The following is a 25566-nucleotide window of genomic DNA, read 5'->3' as shown; positions in this document are numbered from 1 at the left end:
TATCCACCAGCCCCCAAATATCCACTTTTTGAGAGAAAAAGTTTGCAAAATTTTATTGTTAGTTGTGTGTTGACCATTTACTACTTTGCATGGGGCCTTCTTTAAGAGATGTTAATGGTTGTTAATATAGCCGGTGATACTTCACTGGAGAAAACTGCTTTTTCCTTTGTAAGTGAGTTTCAGCTGAAGATAGAGTCTTGGTTAGAAATGACTGGTGTGTTCTGTTTTGGAACATATCTGACTTAAATATGGCCAAGTCTTGTGTGCTCTGCCAGGTTATGTATGAGTTAAGATGAATATCTATCTATACTATTCTGTCTAAAAGACACTGATGGATACCTTGTTCAGCCTAGATATAGTAGGGAGGGCTTTGGACTTTCCCCAAAGCAATGTGCCTTACCATCTCTGAGGAGTGGATGGGGGCTGGAGTGGGGTGGGGCAGGTAGAAGGAATGGGAGGAGAGGAGGGAGTGGGAACTGGGATTGGTTATGTAAATTGAAAAAAAAAGATAATTTGTTTTCTTTTTTAAAAAAAGCCACAATAAACTAGATTGCTAATTCAAGGAGCAGACATGTCTCTCTGTCAGGGAAAGTCTTCGGTTATTGCCTCCCACGGCCCTTCACTCAGCAGAATGTACATACTACAGATACCCCTTCCCCATGGGGCTCAGGGTGCTGTGCAGAAGAGGAGGTAGGAAAACCGTAGGATACTGCAGGGATGGGGGACTCCAAATTCTGCTTTTCAAAAAGAAGCCTCAAGTTAATCCAGCATTTTGAGCCCACAAAATGCTCAGGTTTTGTGTATGAAAATAGACATATCACATAACACACAGTAAAAAAATGTGTTTTGTATAAATTTGGTTTACTTTTAAAAAAAGAAAAGATAAAGGTACAAAATGTTACAAAGACAGCCTCCATAAACAACACACAAACCGAAGCGCAGCTGCCTGCTTCCTGGTTACCAGCAGCCAGGAGCAGGGGTGTCCGTCCACCTAGAGAAAGGATTCCAGGTCTTGGCAAAGCCGGCACGAGTTAGGACCACGGAGAACACGGCGAGGCACTCGTGCTGGCGACCACCTCAGCGGGCTACAGACAGGTGCAGCAGGAGCGCCTTCCATCTGCAGGGTCTGGGCATCAGCACACCGTGGACAGTGGGGGGAAAGGGTTTTGCTTGCTGACAACCAGCTTCTGATGCTGATGGGAGATGTAGCCTTTAATGTGACCCTGAAACAGAAATCAGATCAGCTGACATCAAATATGCCAGGGGACACCATGATGATGAAAACCCCTCTCCCCTGGGGACGGCAGCTTAAGAACACAGATGGCAGAGAATACGAAATGTAGGTTATACCTCTCTCTCACACAGACCCCTGGGAGGCCCTTTGAATAGTATCTCCCAGGAAAACAGTTAGTTCCGTCAGAAACTGCCCACAAATAGAAGGTCTTTGGATGGCAGTGGCGCCACACTGAAGGTTTGCTGAGAGCAGAGACTCACGCACCATGTATATCAAGTTGGCCAGAATGCACTGGACTTCATCAATGTCGACATCTTCCACATGCATGAATTTCAAGGCGACCAGAAAGGCATCTAGAGACAGCTGATGAGTTTTGAGTAGTAAATACCTACAGAGGAAGAGAAATTACCATAATTAATAGCAGGACTCAGTGCTTCAAGGACCAATGAGGAGCCCTGAGCAGTGAGTAAGAAATGACATTATTTACTGAACCCATGTTCACACATTTTTAAAGTTCCCATTGATTAGATGTATCCCAAAACACCCCACAAACAACAGCTATTAAATACAATCGTATATAAGCTTTCTACTGTATACAGCCACTGTTTCTGATAGATGCCATCAGCTAACACACTTAACTCCTGAACACACACAGCAGGGGGGAAGATAAGCCAGAGAAAGAAAGAGAGCATCAGTTCCACAGCTTGGACACGCAGAAGCTATCTGGCACCCCAAGCTAAAGTTGGGTCTTCTGCCAAGTTACATCATTATACAGGCCTTCAGGGTCAGCTTCTGTCCCATGAGGGGTAGGATGCCGCCCCCATAGGCCACAACAGGTTGCATCAACTGCCCCAAGGGTTCTATTTACCAGACACCCCATTTTCTTTTTTGCTTGTGCATGTGTGTGTGTCTATGTATATGCTGTCTGCACACTTGCCTCCCGCCTGCTGCTATAGGGTCTCTATCGCGACTATTTTACACCTCACATCCCAGGTGAGTTGGTCTGCAAGCCCAGCTTTCACACGGATTCTGGGTTCCAACTCTGGTCCACAGGTTCGCAGAGCATCACTCTGCCCACTGAGCGTCTCCCCGGGCACACTCACACTTTCTTGAAGAGGTTCCTGTACGTGATGATCTTCAGCTTCTCCAGGATGAGGAAGATGCCACAGCGGATGAAGAAAGTCTCGTGCTTTGCCAGCGCCTCATTGAGCAGCAGCAGATTGCCCTCGCTGGGCAAGGAGAAACAGCACACGGGGCACAGAGCAAAGGCCCAGAAAGAGAGGTCAGCATGGTTTCTGGCACACGTGTGCAGTCTCTATTAGCCTCCTTAAAGCAGTGCGGAGGATGGACCCACCTGACAGCCTTGGTCACTTCTGAGAACTGCATGAGGCGGTACTTCCTCAGGAGCTCGATGGTCGGCATGTGACCCTAGGACAGGTTAGATTCCAGAACAGAAGAGTGGGAATCACAGGAGTTATGAGCTACCTGACAAGGATGCTGGGAACCGAACTCAGGTCCTCTGCAAGAACCATCATTTTAGTCCCAGTATTTTGCTTTAACAGAGCTATGATCAGTAAATCTCTTATCAAGAAATTAACTTTAAACAAACAAACAAAAACATAGCAAACCAAACTTAAGAAGCTGAACAAGGATTTAACATCCTGGCTGGACCAGTTAGATGCTCAGCAGGTCAAGGCACTTGCCACCAATCTGATGACCTGAGTTCAATTCCCACATAGAGGAAAGAGAGAATTAGTCCCGACAGCCATTCTCTGACCTCCATGAGCGCTGTGGCATGCACACTCATACAAATAAACAAAAAAGTCAAAATGGAGCAGGAGACTAGAAGGAAGTGACTCTGATACCACAGTTCTGTGACTCAGTGGCTATGACCTTGATCTTGACCCTCTCGTGACCCTCTCAGTTGCAGGTGGTAACTGAGGTGCCAGGATAAGCACAGGATACATCTCTCAGAGGAGTTAGCCGAAAATGGTCAACTCACCCTTCAGTGGAATGGGGAGTGGGGAAGGGACAGCGCCACTACTTTCCCTTTATAAACAGCCGTGTGCAGCTCTATTCTCTCCCCACCCTCTCTCGCACACCTCACCACTATGCACCAGTCTTAGAGGAGAAAAAGCAGCACTTTACTTTGATGCTACGCCAGCTGACTAGTCTATCTACCTATGTGGCTTTCCCATTCAAGGATCAAAAAATGAACTTTGGGGTGATATCCACCTGCAGTCCCATCACCTGGGAGGTGGAGGCAGAGAGATCAGAGTTCAAGGACAGTTTGGCTGCATTAAGTTTGACGACAATGTGAACTACATAAGACTGTCTCAAGAGAAGCAACACAGCAGTGCTCCCGTTGAAGGGCTTGGAGCTGTGTAGGCACGCCATGCAGGCGTGTGCAAGCTCTGCTCCTGGGCTGTGCTCGCGTGCAGCATGCCATTCAGCACACTACTGCTGTAAGCCTGTCACCGGAAGCTCCTGAGATGGCTACCGATGACTCACAAGCAGCATCTTCACGGGCAGCAGGTAGATCAGGATCATCCTCTTGTTCTTCTGGCTGGAGCGATGGCAGTGCTCAAAGGCAAACGACAGGTACTCCTCCGCTGCAGAGAGCAGGCCCACACGTCAGACCCAGTGAACAGCCTAGCGCACTTCATGCCCGTTCTATCATGGCCTCTATGCACAAGGCAGCACTGCTTCCTTTCCCATGGCAGCAACAGCAGCCCACCCTCATTCCTGGCACCAGTGCCTCTCCTCAAGTAAAATCCACAGCAAGATTAAGTCAAAAATAAAATAAATCTTAAAAAGTACTCTTAAAAAAAAGAAATCTGTCAACAAATATGAGAGATGCTGTGGGGAAAGAGGAACTTTATTCACTGCTGGTGGGAATGCACACTGATCCAGACACTGTGTAAACCAGCCTAGAAGGTCTTCACAAACGTACAGACTAGAACAACCAGATGACCCAACCATTCGACTCCTGGGCGCATGCGCAGGGCCCTCCACACCCATCACAGAGAGACCTGCACATCCGCGTTCACACCTGCTCTACTGACGACAGCAAGGAAAAGTCCATCAACAGATGGATGGAAATGAAAATGCGGTGCACATACAAAACAGAGTATTATCCAGTTGCTAATGAAACTTGAAAGCACAATCAATAAGTGACCCACACTTATTAAGGGGGTAAAAAAAAAAACCACAAGATCTCTCTTATGTATGGACCCTAGCCTCTAAAGGGCGCATGTATGAATGCATGTAAACAGCTTCTAAGTGTAGACACTGTGTGCCATTCACTGTGTGACATTCAGGAGCAGGACCCAGAAAGAACAACATTAGGTGCCAAGGAAGAACAGAACACAGGCAAAGTGACAGGAGCGTCGTCAAAGAGGAAGGAAGTTAATTGTCTTCCAGCTTCAACCCTGTCACACTTTCTCTCTTTGCAGTGGACGAGTCTATAAAATGTAACTGAGAGTGTCAACCCTAAACAAGGCTCCGCTCATGCGGGGCTCTAGAATGGCAGAGAAGCTCACCAGAACATAGAATTTGGGACTGGACAAGTGTTTGTTTGAGTAGCTACCTTAATCTAGCTGTGTGTTGTTTCTACTTCTAAGTTCATTACAATAAAGTGATTTTAATTTTCAAAAATAATTTTCAAATAAACAGAAGTCCCCAGTATAACAGAATAGAGCACAGAGAGCAGCCTCGTGCCAGCCACTCAGAATTTGAAAAGAAGGAAGTCGGCGTTGTGTTCATGAGAAAATGACAGTGACCAGGTATGATGCTAAGAATGATATCACAAACAGCTTTTTCAAAGTCACAAACACAAACTACGGAGTGAGGCTAAGGACATTTTTCACAGTCTGCAGGGTGAAATTCCATTGGGACCTCAGTTAGTGAGGCTGCAGCTGGGCGAAGCTCTGTCCCCATGCTCCACTGAGAACAAACAATCACTGTACACTACAAAGAACAGCGAGGCCTAGTTACCTCAAGAAAAAGGTGCAGGGTAACTGGGCAGCTCTGACACACATTTTAGGGACCCTATATATATTATGAACCTCCAAATATCATTTTCACTTGTATAATTAGCTTTACTGTCAAAAATTTAAGCGCTTAGAAAAACACTAAAAATAAAAGCAGGGCCTACAAGATGGCTCAGCAGTGTTTGCTGTGGAGTCCAATGATCTAAATCCAGTCCCTGGAACTCACACACAGGTAGAAGGGAAACCAACCCCACACATTTGTCCTCTGGCCTCTATCCGCAAGCCATGGTGCGTGCAATACAATTACATCACACACACACACACACACACACACACACACTCAAAATAATAAATTTCAAAAATAAAACAAATATCTCATGCCTGTAATCCCAGCACCCTCAGGAGCCCGAGTCAGGAGAATCACCTCGAATTTGAGGCAAGGCTGGGTTACATAGTAAATTCCAGGATAGCCTGGGCTACAGAGTGAGGCCTGTCTCAAAAAGCAAAGCAAGGTGGGTGGGGGACTGGAGGGAGGGCTCAGTGGTCTAAAGTGCTTCCTGCTTCTCCAGAGGATCCAAGTTCAGTTCCCAGCACCCACATGGGCACTCACAACCACCTGTAACTCCAGGTCCAGGGGATCCAACACCTTCTTCTGACTTCTGTGGGCACCTGTACAACACATATCATACATTCACACACTTGTGCACGAACATACGCATGCACACACACATACACAAACACATACTCATTTTGGATTTGGTTTACACATACTTTTCACCTTAATAAATTCAGTTCTTACATTCTCTGGCATCAACATCATTCAAACTGGGCAGGATGCATGTGTTATCTAAACACTGGAATAGAATTATCAACATACCTTGCTTGAAGTCACTGTCAAACATGGCCTTACGCCCAACATAGTATTTGTATGTGACCCTCTGTGCAGTACTATAGTCATCTTTCAAGTTTGAGCTGTCAATGGCTCTAATAAGAGGTTTACACAAGTGGAGTTTGTTGATCTATAATAAAAAAGAAACCATTTACAATACAATACTCAAACAATATCAAGAGAACAGGCAGATGGAAGAACAGACATGAACTTCTGCTTTAGTTTCTTAACATGAATTTCAAAATCATCAAAACTTCTGTAGAGAACAAGACACTGCCTGGGATAGACAGCACACACTCTAGAAGCTTGGCGGGGGGGGGGGGGAACGATGCAGCTCTGAAGGGGAAGCGGAGCCAAGGCCGAGGAAAAGTCTGCACTTAGGCCACACTGGCAAGGACAAACTAAATGTCCCAGGAAGTGGAAGACAGATTCTTAGACAATGACTGCTGGATTTTATGAAGCAAAGCCTGATTCTTTTGTCCATCCATTTGACTACACATCCCCTATTCCATAAGGTGGGTATTACAACACAGGACAAAAGGCTTCACAGAGGGGACACCTATGCCCAGAGGTCAGCTAAAGCACAGGACTGGTCACTCTGTGTTCAGGGCCTTATGTCTGGGGCAGCTGGATTCCGAGGGCTATCCTGAGTCAGACCTTCAGTTCTTATTTGCTTCTGTGGCATGGGTGGACCCTGGTTCTAGAGAATGTTGGGCAGGTTTCTCCACTGAGCCTTGGGAGGCACTGAATGGCCACCAGCTATTGGGATTATTACCATAGCTGTGGTCAGGATAATTTCCTAACACATGTCAGAAGGCAAGCTAAACAATTTATCTGGGCAGACAGGGAACAAAGCTATAAAAGTCCATGCAAAGCAAACCTTAAAGTAGATTTTAAACAGCTGGTTCACCAGGAACAGCATCCCCCACTTCTTAGAGTCCTCTATGCCAGCACGGCTACGGGAAGAGCAAAGAAACGTGATCAATCACAAAACAAACTGCCGGATAAATGACTATCTTGAGATAAAGCCTCCGCAGTTCAAGCCATAGTCACCAAAAGAGCACCATGAAAAAAAAAATGTGCCTAACAGGTCCAATTTAAAAATGGCCCACAATAGCTCATGAGAGAAAGAGCAGCTCTCAGGTCCTTCCTGTGCAGAGACAGCTGCAGAGCTGGCCTCAGCCCTGACACACAATGGAGAAGACTGGAGGGAATGGATTTGGCCAGACTGGGCACCTGGGCACCAGAGCTGCCTTCAATTCTGGCACTGTTGTGGACATTGCTGCCATCAGTGACCCCTTCACTGACCTCAAAACTGACCTCAACCACAAGGTCCACACATCCCAGCAAGTGCCAGGGCAGAGTCAAGGCTGAGAACAGGAAACCTGTCATCAATGGGAAGGCCATACCCACCTCACTGTGGAGTCTACTGCTGTCTTTGCTAGGAGGAAAGCCAGGCCCACTAGAGAGTGAAGCCAAACAGCTATCCTGTCTGTTTCGTATGTTGATGCCCCATGACTGCGATGGGTGTGGACCATGACAAGCACGACAACTCTCTCAGGTGTGTTAGCAACGCCTCCTCCACCCCCAGCTGCTTATCCCCCATTGGGTGAGGTCATTCATGACAACTCTGGCATTGTGGAAGAACTCATGACCACAATCCATGCTATCACCACCACCCAGAAGATGGCAGACAGCCCCTCTGGGAAATTGGGGTGTAATGGCTGTGGAACTACCCAGATTATCAACCCCAGATTCACTGGTGCTGCCAAGACTGTGAGCAAGGTCCCCCAAGAAGAGAAGAGGATGTTCAATGATATGGCCTTCTGTGTTGCTACCCCCAGTGTGTCTGCTGTAGATCTGACATGCCACCTGGAGAAAGGTGCCAAGTATAATGACATCAAGAAAGTGGTGAAGCAGGCATTGGAAGGCCCACTAAAGGGCATCCTGGGCTACAGTGAGGACCAGGAGTCTCCTGTGACTTCGACAGTGACGCCCACTGCTCTACTACTGATGCTAGGGCTGGCGTTGCTCTTGGTGACAGCTTTGGAAAGCCCATTTCTTTTTTTTTTTTTTTTTTTAAAATATTTATTTATTTATTTATTTATTTATTTATTATGTATACAATATTCTGTCTGTGTGTATGCCTGCAGGCCAGAAGAGGGCACCAGACCCCATTACAGATGGTTGTGAGCCACCATGTGGTTGCTGGGAATTGAACTCAAGACCTTTGGAGGAGCAGGCAATGCTCTTAACCGTTAAGCCATCTCTCCAGCCCCCGGAAAGCCCATTTCTTGATGTTGCACTAGTTCTTGGTATAACAACAAAAGTGGATGAGTAGATGGTGGAGGACCCTATGGATTGCATAGCCTCCAAGGAGTAAGAAACCCTGGACCACCGACCCCCCCAGCAAGAACACCTGAAGAAGAAAGACCTCAGCTGCTGAGGAGTTCCTGGGATACTGCCAACACTTGTGTGTATTTTCCCACAGTTTCCATCCCAGAGCCCAGGAGAAAGGGAGGGCCTCAGAGAGTCCTAGTCTCTTGAACGCCATCAATGAGGCCCACTACACCCACTAAGAAAAGAAAATGCAAGCCAAGAATTTGGATCCCAGTTAAACAACTAGAGGCTCCCTCTGTGCACTAGCAAAACTGTATAAAACATTAGAAAAACAGAACTCAGAACTGAATTAATTGTGTACTTTCCTTGCAAGTATTTCCCCAGACACATAACTTGTGCTCGGGGGGCTGGCCCAATGGCAGTTCCGAGGAACATGAGATCAGAGCACAAACTCAGGACATGAAGCAGAAACCACCTGGTACACACAGCGGGGGCATGAACTGTCTAGAACGCACTCACAGTGACGTGGTGTAAAATGTTATCCACTTCCAAAAGAGCAAAGCCTGTTTCCTGACAGCCGCCCAGCTAGCTGCTGTAACAGCACTTTCACAAAAACTCTATCACTTGGTGTCCCCAAGACCCCTGCTCTTGCTCTCCAGTTCACTGTCCTCACACTAAGTGTGACAAAGAATTTAAATGTTCAATCTACTTGAAGAGTCACAGCAGAAATTCAAATCCAGAAAGCAGATCCAGGTATTAAGAAATGCACAGGCAAGGGCCAGGCGGTGGTGGCGCACACCTTTAATTCTAGCACTCCAGAGGCAGAGGCAGGTGGTTCTCTGTGAGTTTGAGGCCATCCTGGTCTACAAGAGCTAGTTTCAGGGCAGGCTCTAAAGCAACAAAGAAACCCTGTCTTAGGGAAGAGGAAAAAAAAAAAAGAATAAGGGAAAGAGAAGCCTTGAGACAGCTGAGACCTCTTCAACCATGGGAGGACAGCAAGACTATGGCTCAATTTAACTACCACGCACACATCCTTGCTCCTGTAAGTGATCCCATAACCGGTGGAGATGGAATGTAGGAGAAAGGTGGAAACTGCCTGGCCCCAGTCTAGAGTGAAGATGGGAATCAAAGCAGCTGCCCTGCGAACCAGCTAAGACAAATTACACAGAATGAAGGGGGGGGGGGGGGGGGGGGGTCAAAAGGATATCAACAATCTAATGAGCCAGGCAAGCACTTGGGAGGCAAAGGCAGGAGGATCTCTGAGTTGAGGTCAGCCTGGTCTTCAGAGTGAGTTCCAGGACAGCCAAAACTACACAGAGAAACCCTGTCCCAAAAAATAAACTATAAACAAAATCTAATAAAACCCAACACTCAAGAATGCAGAGGCTCAATGGAGCTTCTACAGGAGACTAAAGCCCTCACTAGACACAAGAGCAGTGCTCAGTGACAAGAGAAAAGCTCAGCGTACCCCCAAGGAGCAAGGATGAGGGTCTGCCTGTCAGAACCACTGAAGCAGACAAGGGATGCTGACAGGGAGAGAAACAGGCTACATGGCCACCTGGCACAGGGGCCTTCAGAACTGAAGGCCGATGAAGTTTCGGGAAGTAAGTACAGAGTTCTGATCGAAGAACAGCACAAGGACAGACCACAGGGAGGGCTCTTCAGGGACAGATCAGCGCATGCTGCAGAAATGGTACCTGGGTAGTGAGCATGCGATGCCCTTTCTTGCTCTTGGTAGACACGGAAGCCCCTCACTTACGTGTCGCTGGCGCAGACACGGAAGCAGCTCATGAGCAGCTCGGCAGCTTTTTCCAGCATGTCCCCAACTTTACTCTTCCCTTTCTTCACCAACTGCTGATCAGCCTAACGATAGAAAAGTAATTATCTTTTTAAAGTAAACAGAGGCAAAATGAAGAATCCAAGTTACCAATAATCTGGAAGATTCGCCAGTGCTCCTAGCCTGAGCTACCTCCACAGACCCCCTCATACTGCAATTTATGAATTGAGAAGTCTATCTATATAGAGACCACAGCCATCCTCAAGTCCATGACACCTGCTCCAGTTTGGCTGGCTGGTCTTTGTCAACCTGACACAAACCTAACACAGCTGGGAAGAGGGAATCATGATTGACAAAATGCCGATAGTCCAGTCTGAGAGGCATTTTCTTAATGATCGATGCAGAAGGCCCAGCCCACTGTTGGCAGTGCCACACCTGGGCTCATGGTCCTAGATGGTGTAAGAAAGCAGGCTGAGCAAGTCACGAGGACAAAGCCAGGGAAGATCACCCTTCTGTGGACTCTGCTTCAGTTCCTGCCCTGACTTCCTTTAATGATGGGCCATGATGTAGGGTGATTTTGATGATGGTGTTACCACAGCAACAAACAGCAAACCAGGACACCAGCCTTGATCTGCTTTGCACAGTACTGAGAAGCTTCCTTTTGACTTAGTCTCTGACCTTTCTTGTGCACAGCAGTTGAGCCCTGAACAAAACCTGCCATGGTAGAAGACTCTTTGTGATCAGCCCTCTGGGGTGTTGTGTTATAGACAGGTCTCTGTTGGTCTCCCTGTGCTAGTGGGAGAGCAGAGACCCCAGCTCTTTGCTGGCAAGAGGATTGGGGCTCGGGCCCCCCACTGCTGCTGCAGACTTGTTTGTGCAGCGCTGCAACAGACGGTCTGTCAGAAAGCACTGCCTTGTGGGCAAACCCTCTGCCTCCTGAGGCTGCATCACTGCATGCGGTGTGTCATGCTTCCCTTGTCCGGCTCTTCATCAGGAGAGACAAGAAGCCCAATCCTTCTCTCCTTGTCACAGAGCTGTGCCAACTACAACATCTCCGGATCTGCAACCACCTTTGTGAGAAGAACAACGAGCTGCTGGTCTAGAACCAGAAATAGTTTCTGCTATAAAAAGCGTCTAAGCCCCAAAAGATGCTTCTGTGGCTCCAGAACTGAAGTACACTCCTCCTCTGCAAACCTAGGATCTGAACCCCTTGGCCAGTTCCTAGACCTACATCAAGCTACGAGTCTTCAGCCCAGGCCACATCTTAGAAGCAGAGGACAGAAAACCGCTCCAGAACCATTCCCCTCAGCACCACCACGTCTTGCCATTTCCCTCTGCACACAGAGGCTCTGTCTGCATGGACTAGAAGACAACCAAGCACGCTGCCTCCTGGTCTTCACCTCCCAGCACCAGACACATCCCACTTTCTATTCATCCCTCAAAGCTTCAGGAAACAAGACATGGAAATTAAGCAGTAGTCACCCAGCAGATTTAAATTTGAAATAACAAGCACAGGAAATTGAACTTACATTATTGGCAAATATCCGAAGGTCAAGTGCTACTGCATACATGACAGGCAGAGCCCTAAGGGTAAAAGGCAAATATGTTGGAAGAGCTAAAAGGTCCAACATCCTACCACTGACACCCACGATACTACCCAGAACCAGGTCCACACCCTATAACTCAGATGGCGGCTTTGTTCTACTCTGTCACATGGCAACCTCAGACCTCCTGGCCAAATGCTTGCTTCTTACTCCATACCACAATCCCAACCCCGCTCAGGAACCTAGAAGCGGGTCTAGCTGGGAGCTCCCAGAACTCTGTCCTTCCCTAACTCCTCATCACCAGCAAACAGCTCCAAGCAGGAGCCAGAATGTAAATTCACACAATCATCAAACGCTCTGTGTACATCGAGCTGCCAGCACTAGGCTTTCATTCATGTGTAAGCAAAGTCTTCACTTGGAACAGAAAAAGTGCAGTTGGCTGATGGTGGTGCATGCCTTTATTCCCAGCACTGAGGAAGGCGGATCTCTGAGCCTGAAGCCAGCATACAGAGCAAGTTCCAAGACAGCCAGGGTTACACCAAGAAACTGTCTCAAAAAAAAAAGGGAAAGAGACAGCAGACAAACGGACGGATGAACAGACAGACAGACAGACAAGCAGAAAAAAGTGCATCCAATGTAAAGACGCACATTTGGAGGTTAGGAGAGGAGAATGGAAACTGCCAGGCCAGCCTAAAGTACAAACTTCTCCGGTAACTGCCCCTCAAACACTGGGGCTATGGATGTAGCTCAGTAAGTAGAGCACTGGCCTTGCACGCACAAGGCCCGGGTTGGATCCCCAGCACCGTATGAACGGTGCAGTGGTACATGCCTGCAGTGCCAGCATCAAAGCAATGGGGTTAAGTTCAAAGTCATCTTCTGCTATAGTGAGGTCAAGACTAACTAATCTAAAGCAGGAGAGACCCTGTCTCAAAAATAGCTTTAAACGATGTAGGAATATAACTAAGTGGCAGAATGCTTGTTAGCACATGTAAGGACCTAGTTCAAGTCCCAGAGCTGAAGAAAACAACTGCTAAAGGAAAGGGCTCTAGCTACGATAGTGTAAACAAAATTTAAACATTTTCCTAGTTTGCTAATAAATCTTAAGGTTAGTTTTCAAGAAATTTAAAATAATCCAAAGGAACTATAGAGTGCTTTTAACCAACCTCTAAAACCAGAAGTCAAAAATTGACAAATGAAGGGGAAACATATTACTTGTTTCTGTAACAGAATGACTAAAGTAGCACTTACGACAAAAACATTGTACATAACCTGTCTGCTTGGCCATTCCCGTCTAACCCCAGCCCACACCGACATCATTTACTAATCTCTAGCTACTTCTGTTCATGCTTACCAGTTTTCTTCTTTGTGAGCCTGGAATGCCCGTAGGAATGACGTACTGTATTAAGGATGGCATGACAAACAAAACTGAAGTAGCACTGCACTCGATAAGAACAGACTAGAGGTAAAGTGTGTTCTCTAGATGACTATGTCACAACAGCAGGAAAATCCAGAAGGCAGAAAACACAATATCCATGCATCGGCAGCTGTGTAGACGCAATGCATTCACTTCAGACAGACCTCTGAAACAAGCTTTATTATAAGGTTGCTCATATAGACCAGGTATTATGGCACTCCTTTGATGCTAGCACTTGGGAGAAGAAAGTTTCAGGCCAGCCTCCATGGTAAGACTCTGCTCACCCCCACCAAAAAAAAAAAAAAAAAAAGAGAGAGAGAGAGAGAGAGATTGTGTGTATATGTACATGCATGCGTGTGTAGGTATGTGTTAAGTCTGTGTGCATATGTGTGCGGTGGTTAGATGTCAACTATAGGTGACATTCCTCAGGCTGGCCCCCTTCTTCCTTGAGATAAGACTCTTACTGGTCAATTAGACTAGCTAGTGAGCCCCAGGGATCTGCCTGTCTCCAGGCCCACAGAGATGAGATTACAAGCACACACCACCACTCCCGCTTTTTTGTGGGTGCTGGGGATCCCACTCAAGTTCCCATACTTACAGGGCAAGCACATTAACAACTAAGCCATGTCCGCGACCCGTTATAAGAGTCTTTTCTTTTACATTTGTACTTACATGTTTCTCTGAGTTCACAGATCATAAGCTACATTAAAGTCCTCAAGAATCGATAGCATAAAGTTTATTTCACCAACACTAGAATTCTTAAATTCTAGGGAAATTTGGCTAGTAGCACTCTCTTGTGAGTGTATTTAAACACAGCAGTTTTCAAAAGCAAACTAAAATCCAGAGATCTACAAATCCTCAGCCTGCTCACTGATATGAATCACTACATAAGCTGATGTTTAATAAGACTCTTCACTGAGCAAATAAAACAGGGCGATGCATGTATCTGAGTCCACGTCTCTCCATCTAGGCTGAGTTACGGGCCTCTAAGACTTAACCAGTTCCTGTAAACACACTTAAAAAACATTCTGCTCTTAATAAAGTCTTTAGGTTAGTATGCACAATAATGTGTGGGTATCACTATGGCATCTTCATACATACATGGTATTGCCAAAGCATTATTATTGGCTGGACATGGCAGTGCATGTTTTTAATCTCAGTACTTGGGAGGCAGAAAGAGGTGGATCTCTGTGAGTTCAAAGGCCAGCCTGGTTTACACAGTGAGTTTCCAGGCCAGCCAGAGCTACAGTCTCAAAACAAAACAAAGAAAACATTATTCTTGAAGCTAGGGGTGACTCGGGGGAAGAAGAGTGCTTCTGAGGTAAGCATGAGAACTGAGGTCAATATCCCAAGCAACCATGAGGAAAGCCAGGAACGGCTATGCGTGCCCATAACCCCCTCGCTGGGAGACTGAGACAAGGAGAGCCTAAAAGCATGCTGGCCAGTCAGCTTGTCAACTGCTTCAAGTTCAGGGAGAGACCCTGTCTCAAGACAGTGAGGCAGACTGAGAAGAAGACTTGACATCCTCCTCTGGCTTCTGACCTCCCGTGTGCATGCACAGACACCTGCAAGCTCATGTGCATACACGCCATACACAAACACCAACTGAGTTCTTCTCAGCCACATTAAATAAAGCCCACCCTCCACATATACTGATGACATTAGTATAGAAGGGAACTGTCTGTGGAATCAAGGAGACCAGCGGGAGGGGTAGGAAAGAAAGGGCAAGTGTGGTGGTCTGAATGCAAATGCCTGCCATAATCGCATAGGAAGTGGCACTATTGGGAGGTGTGGTCTTGTTAGAGAAAGTGTGTCACTGTGGGACTGACTTTGAGGTTTCCTCTATCCAAGACATTGTCCAATGTCTGAGACACTTCCCATTGCCTTCTGAGAGATGTAGCCAGCACCACATCTGCCTGCCCACTGCCATGATGATAAAGAATTAAACCTCTGAAACTATAAGCCACCACCTCAATTAAATGTTTTTCTTTATAAGAGTTGCCGTGAGCCGGGCGGTGGTGGCGCACGCCTTTAATCCCAGCACTCGGGAGGCAGAGGCAGGCGGATCTCTGTGAGTTCGAGGCCAGCCTGGTCTACAGGAGCTAGTTCCAGGACAGGCTCTAAAAAAAAAACTACAGAGAAACCCTGTCTCGAAAAACCAAAAAAAAAAAAAAAAAAGAGTTGCCGTGGTCATGGTGTCTCTTCACAGCAATAGAAACCCTAAGACAATGGGGTAGTGGAATAGGAGAAAAAGTAAATATGTTTGCATTAAAAAATAACCTCATGTAACCTTATATAATATAAATAAATAAAATCCAATATGTTAACCAGTGTACTTCCTTACTAGATAAGCAACTGGGTGAGTCATAAAAGCCAGACTACACTTAGAGACCCAAGCAAAAACAGTTAAAATGAGTTTCTCTTCCAAGATATTGCAGTTCCTTTTTAGTTGAAGGTTTGAACTGGTCCAGTGTTTCAAGACTGTGAGCCTCAGTAACCCACTGCTAGTAACACACGGGGTAAAGGATATTGGACTATCACGGTCTGGCACTTGTAGGCCTCTATGAAGTCATGATTCCCCACAGCGTAGGTACACCTGGAAAAGACATCAGAGGCTGAAGAACAGGTGCATATTAGCCCAGAGCACCTCAGTCACTCTCCACTGCTCCTGGAGGCGTTTCTGCTTGGCAGAGAACCACAGATGGAGGGAACACGGACGACCATTTGACTGACAGCAGTCGGTATGAGGGGAAATCCCACACAAAGCTCTGACACTGCTGAGTCCCAGAACAGGAAATAGTTCAGCTGTTCTAAGTAAGGGACAAGCATGACTGGCGCTGCATGCCTGGCGCTACACACTGTCGATGGGCCTCCAAAGACATTCCATCCAGGTTCCGGCTGGCAGCTAGAACCAGCTCATCACCAAATCTGGAACCACTGTGGAGAGCACACTGCTAGGAAAGCAGAGGTGCACTTTTTTTTTTTTAATTTTATTTTTGGTTTTTCAAGACAGGGTTTCTCTGTAGCTTTGGAGTCTGTCCTGGAACTAGCTCTTGTAGACCAGGCTGGCTCAAACTCACAGAGCTCCGCCTGCCTCTGCCTCTGGAGTGCTGGGATTAAAGGTATGCGCCACCACTGCCCAGCGAGGTGCACCTCTTGTTGCAAGGAATATAACAACACCGCAATTCTTCCAAAGGCCTGGCTCAGCTTGCTCGGAAATACAACAGGCATGCAGCCAGAGGACAGTCCTGCACACATGACTTTAGGATCTAAAGTTCTGCCTAAACTGCCTAACACGCTGCAGTGAAAGCAGCAGATAAATCGTGTAAATAAAGAGAAGTTTCTGTTTGTTTTGCTCAACTCAGATTCTTTCCCTACAAAGCAAAGATAGTAAAAACCACATTATTTCCATGAGAAAAGCAAGACCTCCGTTAGGCACTGCAGCTGACTAACACAGTCCAGCCAGCAGACACATCAAGGGTGATACAGAGGCATAGGACACACTTGTCCACTTTTCCAAGTTAATTATTCACTGCTCAAGGCAAACAATGATGCACGGAAGAATCCGAGTGGTCCAGTGGCGTGTTACAGGCACGCAGCTGTGAGAACCTGGCTTTCCTGCTGCCGACGGGTTACCTTAAGTGAGCTGCAAACATTTCGTCATACGGGGGCTCCAGAACTTGCTGGCATTTCTCTTCCGGAGAGGCCATCTAGTCCACAGGAGAAAGGTAAAGTTAGTGGCATGAAAGGCAGCAGTGTACACAAAGAGCTTTAGATGATCACTTTCAGAACTTCACAGCTTCAAGAAATACTTCAGTCTGGCACTTCTACGGGGAGGGCTCATTACTCCCCCAGTATCTGTATTTCACAAAAAACAAGAAGCCCAAGAATAAAATTCAGTTGTTTGCTGCAGGCTACAAAACATGCTAGGCACTTTCAGACATATTTGGTGTGTATAAAGGTGACTGATGTGTGCCTATGTGGGCCATATATGCCACGGCACACATACAGATCACAGGAATACTTTCCACCACTGGGCTCTGGGCAGTAAACTCAGGGCACCACACCGGCCAGCTCATTGGCTCTCTTAACAGCTAGTCAGTCAGCCAAGAAGGGCTTCAATAAAACAAGAGTACAGTTCCATCCATAAATAAGGCCAATAAGTTAGTGACCATGCCATGTGAAGAGTCACTACACAGCTTCCTGAGGGAACAGGTGTCCTGGGCTAGGGGCTCACATGGTGAAGTCCAGACAATTTGAGCACACCTATGTGGATGAATTTTACACATCACCTGTACTTCCCAAGTACCCAGAATGAATATGACTTCTGGGTACCTGGAGGATGTTTCTACAAGAAACAGGTCCGGAACTGGTGACTCCCCTGTCCGGCAGGATGGACACCTACCAACCTGATGAAGTGCTGAAGAGGACAAAAAAAAAAATACACTCTTCTGCCCCTTGACTGCCACCTGAGCTGAGACATTATGACACCTCAGGCAGAGCTTGGGTCTACCCACAGGCTCAGTGGCAGCACGGGCTTCCCCAGGCCTCTAGCTGAAGATGGCAGGTCATGCAAGGGCCTTCTCAGCCTTCATAACCACATGACCTAACTTCCTACTGAATCAATCTCTCTCTCTCGGTGTATAAATGTATTATGTATGTAGAGATATATTTTCTATCTGTTGTTTTGCAGACCAACAGTAAACAAGAGCAGGATGAATTGGCAGGCATGCTCACAGGTGTAATAAACACGCACACACTTCGAGTAAAGGTGAGAAGGAAAAGTGCTGACGTCAGGAAACCACCATGCTGGGCCAGGAGGAGGCTCAGCAGGGAACACATGCTGCCAAGCCTGAGAGCTTAGCTCAATGCCCAGAACCCACATGTAGAAGGGAAGAACCAACTCCCATAAATTGTTCTCTGACCTTCACACACACCACAGTACATGCATGCCCAAATACATACGTACAAAAATAAGTTTAAAATTTAACTAAAACAAAACAACAACAAGAAAACCCAGAAAGAAACAAATTATCATTTCAGTTTTTCATGAAAAAAAAAATTACTCGGATGTTAGCTGTTAGCATGGCCCTATCAGACGGAAGGTTAGTACAGCGCTGTCCAGACAGACCTACATGTCACACATACAAGCCCCCGCCGCCTCAGAAGAACAACAGCAAGCACAGAGCGCTCTCTTACTGTGCTGTGGCCAAGTGGGCTGGGCTCTCTACAAATCCCTGGACTGACTTCTTAGGACAACAGCTCTTAATGCTATTCATCAGAACCACACAGGACACCCTTGGGATGGACTGCCTTGATTAGGATGCTGGGTCTACTCACTCTGTTTTCCTCCCAAAGAACTCTGCTCCCACAGGAACATATTTTAATATCATAAAGGACATCGGTACAGAAATAGAACTCTATAAAATGTCCACTCAGTCTACAGGAAATACTGTCTATATAATGCATAAACTCCAAATGGAAAATGTTCATATTCTCAAAGCAGGGATGACAAATGTGTTCCGTGAAAGGCTTTGTCAACTCTCTGCAGGCTTAGTCACCTGTGCCATTGTGGCAGGGAGGCCACCAAGACAACACTTAACCAGCATACACTCTAGTCTCTAGGAGGGATCTTGGTTCCAAGTGGGAACTTGGTGGGATTGCTTGCTGGCTCTGGTCTCCAGGGCAGTTGGATATGGACAAGGTCTAAGTTCTATGGCCTCTTCCCTAGTGACACTGATAATGTTACTGACTTTAATCTTAATCTACACAGGGATCAAATATAGGAGTATGAGGTGTAGTGCTCAGTAAGTAAAATGGGATTATAGTAATAAAGAAATTTTGAAATTTTCACATGAGAGTGGTAATATTAGTTTCCTTTTATTTAAACTTCCATGGAAAACTGCCTCATATCTCTCTCATAGCCCTTCCTGACTGAGAGCCAGCCTCCCTCACCTCTATCTGGACACATGGGCTTGTCTATCACCTACCTGGAGCCGTGGGTTCACAGCCAGCCTCCCTCGCCTCTCTCTAGACACCGTGGGCCGTGGGTTCGCAGCCAGCCTCCCTTGCCTCTCTCTAGACACCGTGGGCTTGTCTATCACCTACCTGGAGCCGTGGGTTCGCAACATGAGGGTGCTTGAAAGACACCAGCTCTGCACAGGACGCTCCATCTCTGGTATCAATGGCCTCATATACCTGAAACAAGTTGAAGGGGAAACCTGAGCAGGCAGGCAAGCATCTGCTCTCAGAGGACCTGAGCAATGCATTGCATACCACAGAAGCTGTTCCCTCCTTCTGGAAAGAGGCCAGAATAATCAAAATGTAAAGGAATAAATAAAAAAAAAAACACTTCATTTCAAAATGAGTCTTCCTAGAACAAGAAAAGAGGGAAGCCAGAGTTCCAGAGAGGTCCCTCAAAAGGTCTCAAGGACACTGGCCTTCTATGAGGCACGAAGATGAAGACACGTCCTTCCATCGTCCTTCCCGCTGGAACCCTCATAAAGATCCTCATAAGGAGCCTTGTCCTAGTCAGTGCCAAGGATGGTGGTCACTTGTCACACTTGAACATGACTCTCAGGCCAACAAGGCCTCCAGAGTTCTTTCCACAGGAGATCTATGGGTAGTTGAAGCTTCAGAACTGGAGCACACATCATGAAACAGAAGCACACTCCTGATGGCTGTAGGTGCTAGGAGCACAGTGGTCCCCGGGGTCCAGGTACCAGGTCCATGTAATGAGCAGTGTAGATGTCGGGCAGGGCGCAGTCCTCTAGGGCTGTTCACATCCCAGTACCTCCTTTGCAGTGACCTTGGGGGATGAAGTAACCCTAACACTGGGCTCTGTACGTCCACAGTCACCTAAGCTGTGTCTAAAACCTCAAGCACAACTTCACTAGCACCTGGCTCAACTCCACAGGATCCTGCACTCAGGCCCGGACTCAATATAAGAGTATCCTGTTGAAGTCCTGCCTCAGTAACAACATAAGGAAGTTAGAAGTGGGTAAGAAAGTAAAGCTGTGAAAGGCCTATAGGTGGGAGCTGGGGATGAAGCTCAGGGGAGAGGTATTTGCTAGCATGTGCAAGTCCCCAGGTTTAGTCTCCAGTGTTATTTTTGGGAGTTTGGCCACTCCATGGATATTTCTTCCCTGGCCCCCATCCCTCTGCCATAAGCACTTTACCAGTGCTAACACAGCAACTGCATCCTTTTAGGCTAGACACCATTGGAGCACGAACTCATACCCTAAGCAAGCGCCTATGTACAGTGCCCTCGGCTGGCACATTGAGGAGTTTGCTTCAGGCATCTCAGGAGACATCTCCCCTGACTAGGTCTTCTCAGGTCCTCCACAGCAGTCCACAGGGGTACCATGTGCCCTTAAAACCCACAATTCCTTAAAACAGCACACATTAAACAAACTATACCCATTCCTTCTATCTGCTGAAATCACAGAGCAACAAGCAGAGCTGGTACCAGGCATCTTTTCTAAGTTCCACTCCTCACCGACAGGAAGCAAACCCCCTTGGAGAAAGGGTTGATTCTTGAGCTAGGATAGGAAGGTTTAGGTGAGCTTGGAAAACATGTGGCCCCAAAAAAGCCCAAGAAGGGACAGGGCTAGGTTCAAAAGCCACAGAAACCAGTAGAAGCAGTTCATGGAAATTTTGAGCTTCAAAAAGATTAACAATGGTGACAATATTTTTTTTTTTTTTTTTTTTTTTTTGGTTTTTCGAGACAGGGTTTCCCTGTAGTTCCTAGAGCCTGTCCTGGAACTAGCTCTTGTAGACCAGGCTGGCCTTGAACTCGGAGATCCGCCTGCCTCTGCCTCCCGAGTGCTGGGATTAAAGGCGTGCGCCACCACCGCCCGGCTTGGTGACAATATATTAAAAATAATCCATAATGTATGCTGGGTGTGGTGGCACATGCCTTTAATCCCAGCACTTGGGAGGCAGAGAGAGGCGAATCTCTGTGTGTTCAAGAACAGCCTGGTATGCAGTGAGTTCCAGAACAGCTAGGACTATATAGAGACCCTGTCTTAAATACTACATATATATATACATACATACATACATACATACATACATACATAATTTATAAATCCATATGGTTTTTAAAGAAAGAGCATAAGAAAAAATTTTAATATTTATTTTTTAAAGATTTTATTTATTTTAGCTGGGCAGTTATGGCACATGCCTTTAATCCCAGTATTCAGGAGGCAGAGGCAGGCAGATTTCTGAGTTTAAGGCCATCCTGGTCTACAGAGTGAGTTCCAGGACAGCCAGAGCTGCACAAAGAAAGCTTGTCTTGAAAAAAACAACAATAAAAAAGATTATTTTATGAGCTGCCATATGGGTGCTGGGAATCACACGTAGGTCCGCAAGAGCAGCAAGTGTTCTTAATCACTGAGCCATCTCTCCAGCCCAGAAATTATTTCTTAACTGAAACTAATTGCAGACACATATAGAAAGAGGGCTGGGATGTGACACAATGATAGAGCACTTTGCCAGATGCATAAGTCCCTAAGATCAGTCCTACATAAAAAAATAAACCAGTCCTGAAAGGAGAACAGGAAATCATATTCTGGCCAACTGAGAGAGTACCTGGCTTAAGAAAGGGCTGTCAGTGAGGACAAACCACCTCTACAAAAGTGTGTGGAGGACAGGAAGCTCACGGAAGCACATTAGCCAGAGTAAGAACACATTCAGTGTAAACCTGCTCTTCCAGAGGTCCTGAATTCAACTCTCACAACCATCCATAATGAGATCTGGTACCCTCTTCTGGCCTGCATACAGAACACTGTACACATATAAATAAATAAATCTTAAAGAAGAATAATACGGCATGGGTGCACTCCAGATCCAAAAGAACAATCCCTAAGGAATAATTTGCAGGAGAGCAGAAAATTAAATAAGAGTTCTATATTAGAAAACTTGTATACCACTGGGCATGGCAGTGGATCTCTGTGAGTTCAAGGTCAGCTTAGTCTACAACAGTTAGCTCCAGGACAGGTTCCAAAACTACAGGGAAATCCTGTCTCGAAAAAAAAAGAAAGAAATGAAGAAAGGAAGGAAGAAAGGAAGGAAGGAAGGAAGAAAGAAAGAAAGAAAGAAAGAAAGACAAAATGTGCATTGATGTTAAGTTTCTCCGGCTATTAAATATATTGTAGTTATAGGGAATGTCCTTGTTCTTGATGCCTGTAGTTGTGGGCCCTGACTTAGATGTGTTTTATACCTGTTAACCTTGGAAAATGAAGTAAAATTTCCTTCTGGTTTGAGCCTTGCTGTAAGGGTAGATTCCCCAAGCTCGGCGTTTCTCTCTGAAACATGCAGACACTCCTGCCATTGTTTCACCCCTACGGAACTGGGGCATCTAGGAACCAGCACAAGCATGCTGATGGATGCCATTCCCTATGATTAAGAAAGAACAACCTTGCCAGGCAGTGTTAGTGCACGCCTTTAATCCAGCACTCAGGAGGAAGAAACAAGGAGGCAGAGGCAGGTGGATCTCTGTGAGTTCGAGGCCAGCCTGGTCTATAAGAGTGAGTTCCAGAACAGGCTCCAAAGCTACAGAGAAACCATGTCTCAGGAAAAAAAAAAAAAAAAAAAAAAAAAAAAAAGGAAGGGCAACCTTGACCCCTGGCTCAAGCAAACATCAAAGAAGAACAGGCTACCTTACTAAGCTGCAAAGAGGGTAAAATCTAATCAGCCCTACCTCAACAAGCTTTTGGGAAATTAACACGGGGGGTGGGGGGAGAGACAGACAATTTTTCAACACGTAGCTGATCGCCACGGCTGTGGTCAAGGTGCTGAGACAGGGACTGGGCACTTGGTCAACAATAAGGCAACAGGGCTCAGGCATGATTCTCCAGAAACAGCATCTTTTGAAAAGGCTAAGTGTCAAATATGTGAACCCTAGAGCCAGAATCTGAGTCTGAGCTTCAACTGCACTGCTTCTGAGACCTGGGTGAGTCACTCACCGAGCTCTTCAAGGGGAGCTGGGGGGATTGTGATGAAAGCAAATTGAATACATACTCACATACCATCAACAATAGTGCTGCTACTTAAGAGGCACACAAGTACTAACAGTTCACCTCTTACTTCCCTCCTCAACTCCAACTGTTGTGCTCACTGCATGAGTCAGGTAAACCGTGCTGAAAACACACAGCCAAGAGGTGTGTTGATGAAAGTAGGAAATGAAGTTTACTAAGAGAGCGAACACAACTGCTGCTCATGGGCACAAGGTCTAAACACTGGCAAATTGCTCTGCTTTCCTGTTTAGCCTTCCGGGTTTGTTCTCCTGTAAGCCAAAGCTTCCTGACCCACAATACAAAGCTACAAAACCATTGGCCTCACAGCTCAGTGTTACAGAGTAAATCACACCCACCGGCATAAACAAGTGAAAACAAAGTAGCCCATGAATGGTGTCACACGCCTTTAATCCCAGCACTCAGGAGGAACAAACAAGATTTCTGAGGCCAGGTTGGTTAACACAAGTTCTAGGACAGATAATGGGAGCTACACAGTGAGACTCTATCAAAAGTAAAACAACAAACAACACAAGATAACGTCTGAAACAGCTTAGAAAAACAACAAAATATGACAGCGCAAGAGACAGGCCTCAGCCCAGGCGGTGGTGGCCCACATCTTTAATCCCAGCACTCAGGGGCAGAGGCAGATGAATCTCTGTGAGTTCAAGGCCAGCCTGGTCTACAGAATGAGTTCCACGACAGCCAAAGCTGCTATACAGAGAAACCCTGTCTTGGAGAAAAAAAGAGAAAGAAAGGCCTCTACCAAGCGGGCCATTAGGGAGGTATGGCATGCTGTGACTGACAACCAGGAGACAGCTACTGGCGACACCAGCAACTTCCACAATTAAGCAGGTCTCTTCCCTTCTGAGCATATAGGCTCAAATTGCAGTATTTGTTCCCAAGCGTCCCTAGGGTTCTAGCTAATGAGATATTTGAAACAGAAAACAGGGGCCTGGATAATGGAGCTAAGTGCAAAACTAAGACTCAAACATGCATGAGCAGCAGTGTCATTAGCTGAGACGCTCATCAGACTTCCCCACTTGGCTGTCCCTTGTACCAGGTGTGTTGACTAGTGGGATCAAACCTCTCTGTCCTAGGTTTGTGCAGAAAACGCAAATTCAACCCTTAGCCCAGATGCAACACTCCTTGCCTGTACCATTCGGAAGCCTTGAGTGACACCTCTCTTAAGACACAATGTGCTTCGTGCAGACAGTGCTACACCGACAACTGCTTTTACAAGTGGCCCCGATCTTGCTACCCCCACCTCGAAGCCTCCTCTGTCCCAGATCCAGCGGGAAGCGCTTGCAGCTTGAGCTGTCGGTCGCAAGCAGAGGACTCTCCTCGCCTCAAAGGCAGCCGTAGAGCCCCCCGCCGGCCCCCAGTCGTGCCCGACCCTACCCCAGAACCCATCCCCATGGCCAGGAAGCGAGGATCCCAGGCGAAACCCACCTGCTGGAGGTACTGATTAATAGTGATGTGCGCCATAACAGCATCCGCGGGCGTTAAGTACCTCACTTCCGGCGCAGGTCCGTCTCCGTTCCTTGTCCCCACGCTGTATTTCCTGCACGTGGGTTCCGGAACGGGTGGTTCCAGCTGAGCGTCAGTGCCCGGGATGCGGTCACTATAGGGCGCCTCAGCTCCGGCGGGGGCGCGCACGAGGACGGAGGACTGACGTGGAGGAGTCCCAACCGACTTAGGAACGTGTCCCCGATCACGTCCTATGTCCTAGTGACTTCCAGTGCCCCTCACCCCTGCCTGGATGAGGATGACCCAATCCTCGATCCTCACTGTGCAGAGATGCTCCTGGCTCTCACGCCCTCAAGCACACGGAAAGTCCGGACCCCACTCGGGAATACGTCCCCGCGCACTCCTAGCCCTCACTTGCGATGTCCCCGAGTCCTCCCGCACCCCTCACTGGGCCACCCCAGAGCAATGGGTGTGGAGTAGCCCGCTCCCCAGCCCTCGGCGTGCGGCGTCACGGAGCATTCCTGAGCCCTAGGTATGGCGTTGCCCCAGAGGCGAGGGGATGATGGGGTGCTCGTCCCCAGCCCTCGACGTGACGTTGAACTCAAGCTCCCGGGCACCCGATGCGGGGTGTCACGGCGCCCTCACGTGAGCACTCGTCGTAGAACGTCAGCGGGCCCCGAACCCTCCCTGCGCAGCCGCGGACGCCGGAGCCCTCGCTGGGCGGAGTCCGCGCGCCAGAGCCGGCTCGTTCCGGTGCGCGCCGCGGCGGTTGGGCCTCGGGCGCGCGCGCGCGGCCGGGGCCCCGAGCGGCAGGAGGAGGAGGAGCCGAGCGCTCACGGGCGGAGCCCGACAGGAGTAGGAGGAGCCGGGCGCGCACGGCCGGGGCGCAG

General features: G+C 47.4%; 1 protein-coding gene across 1 annotated transcript; it reads right to left on the bottom strand.

Moving 5' to 3' along the window:
- Positions 1-840: 840 nt before the first annotated feature.
- Pcid2 (PCI domain containing 2) lies at positions 841-25386 on the bottom strand. The gene is made up of 14 exons (XM_038326354.1): positions 24659-25386; positions 19299-19388; positions 16827-16900; positions 15721-15786; positions 13128-13169; positions 11762-11816; positions 10215-10318; positions 6996-7071; positions 6104-6245; positions 3746-3846; positions 2589-2662; positions 2338-2463; positions 1499-1622; positions 841-1223 (listed from the first exon to the last, which is right to left on the bottom strand). The coding sequence occupies exons 1-14, from the start codon at positions 24692-24694 to the stop codon at positions 1134-1136; spliced, it is 1200 nt and encodes a 399-aa protein (XP_038182282.1). The 5' UTR covers positions 24695-25386; the 3' UTR covers positions 841-1133.
- Positions 25387-25566: the final 180 nt, after the last annotated feature.

Source organism: Arvicola amphibius, chromosome 4 (assembly GCF_903992535.2).
Source record: "Arvicola amphibius chromosome 4, mArvAmp1.2, whole genome shotgun sequence".
In the NCBI taxonomy this organism is placed as follows: domain Eukaryota; kingdom Metazoa; phylum Chordata; class Mammalia; order Rodentia; family Cricetidae; genus Arvicola; species Arvicola amphibius.
The sequence above is the reverse complement of the archived record's forward strand: the minus strand, read 5'-3'. Positions and strand labels throughout refer to the sequence as shown.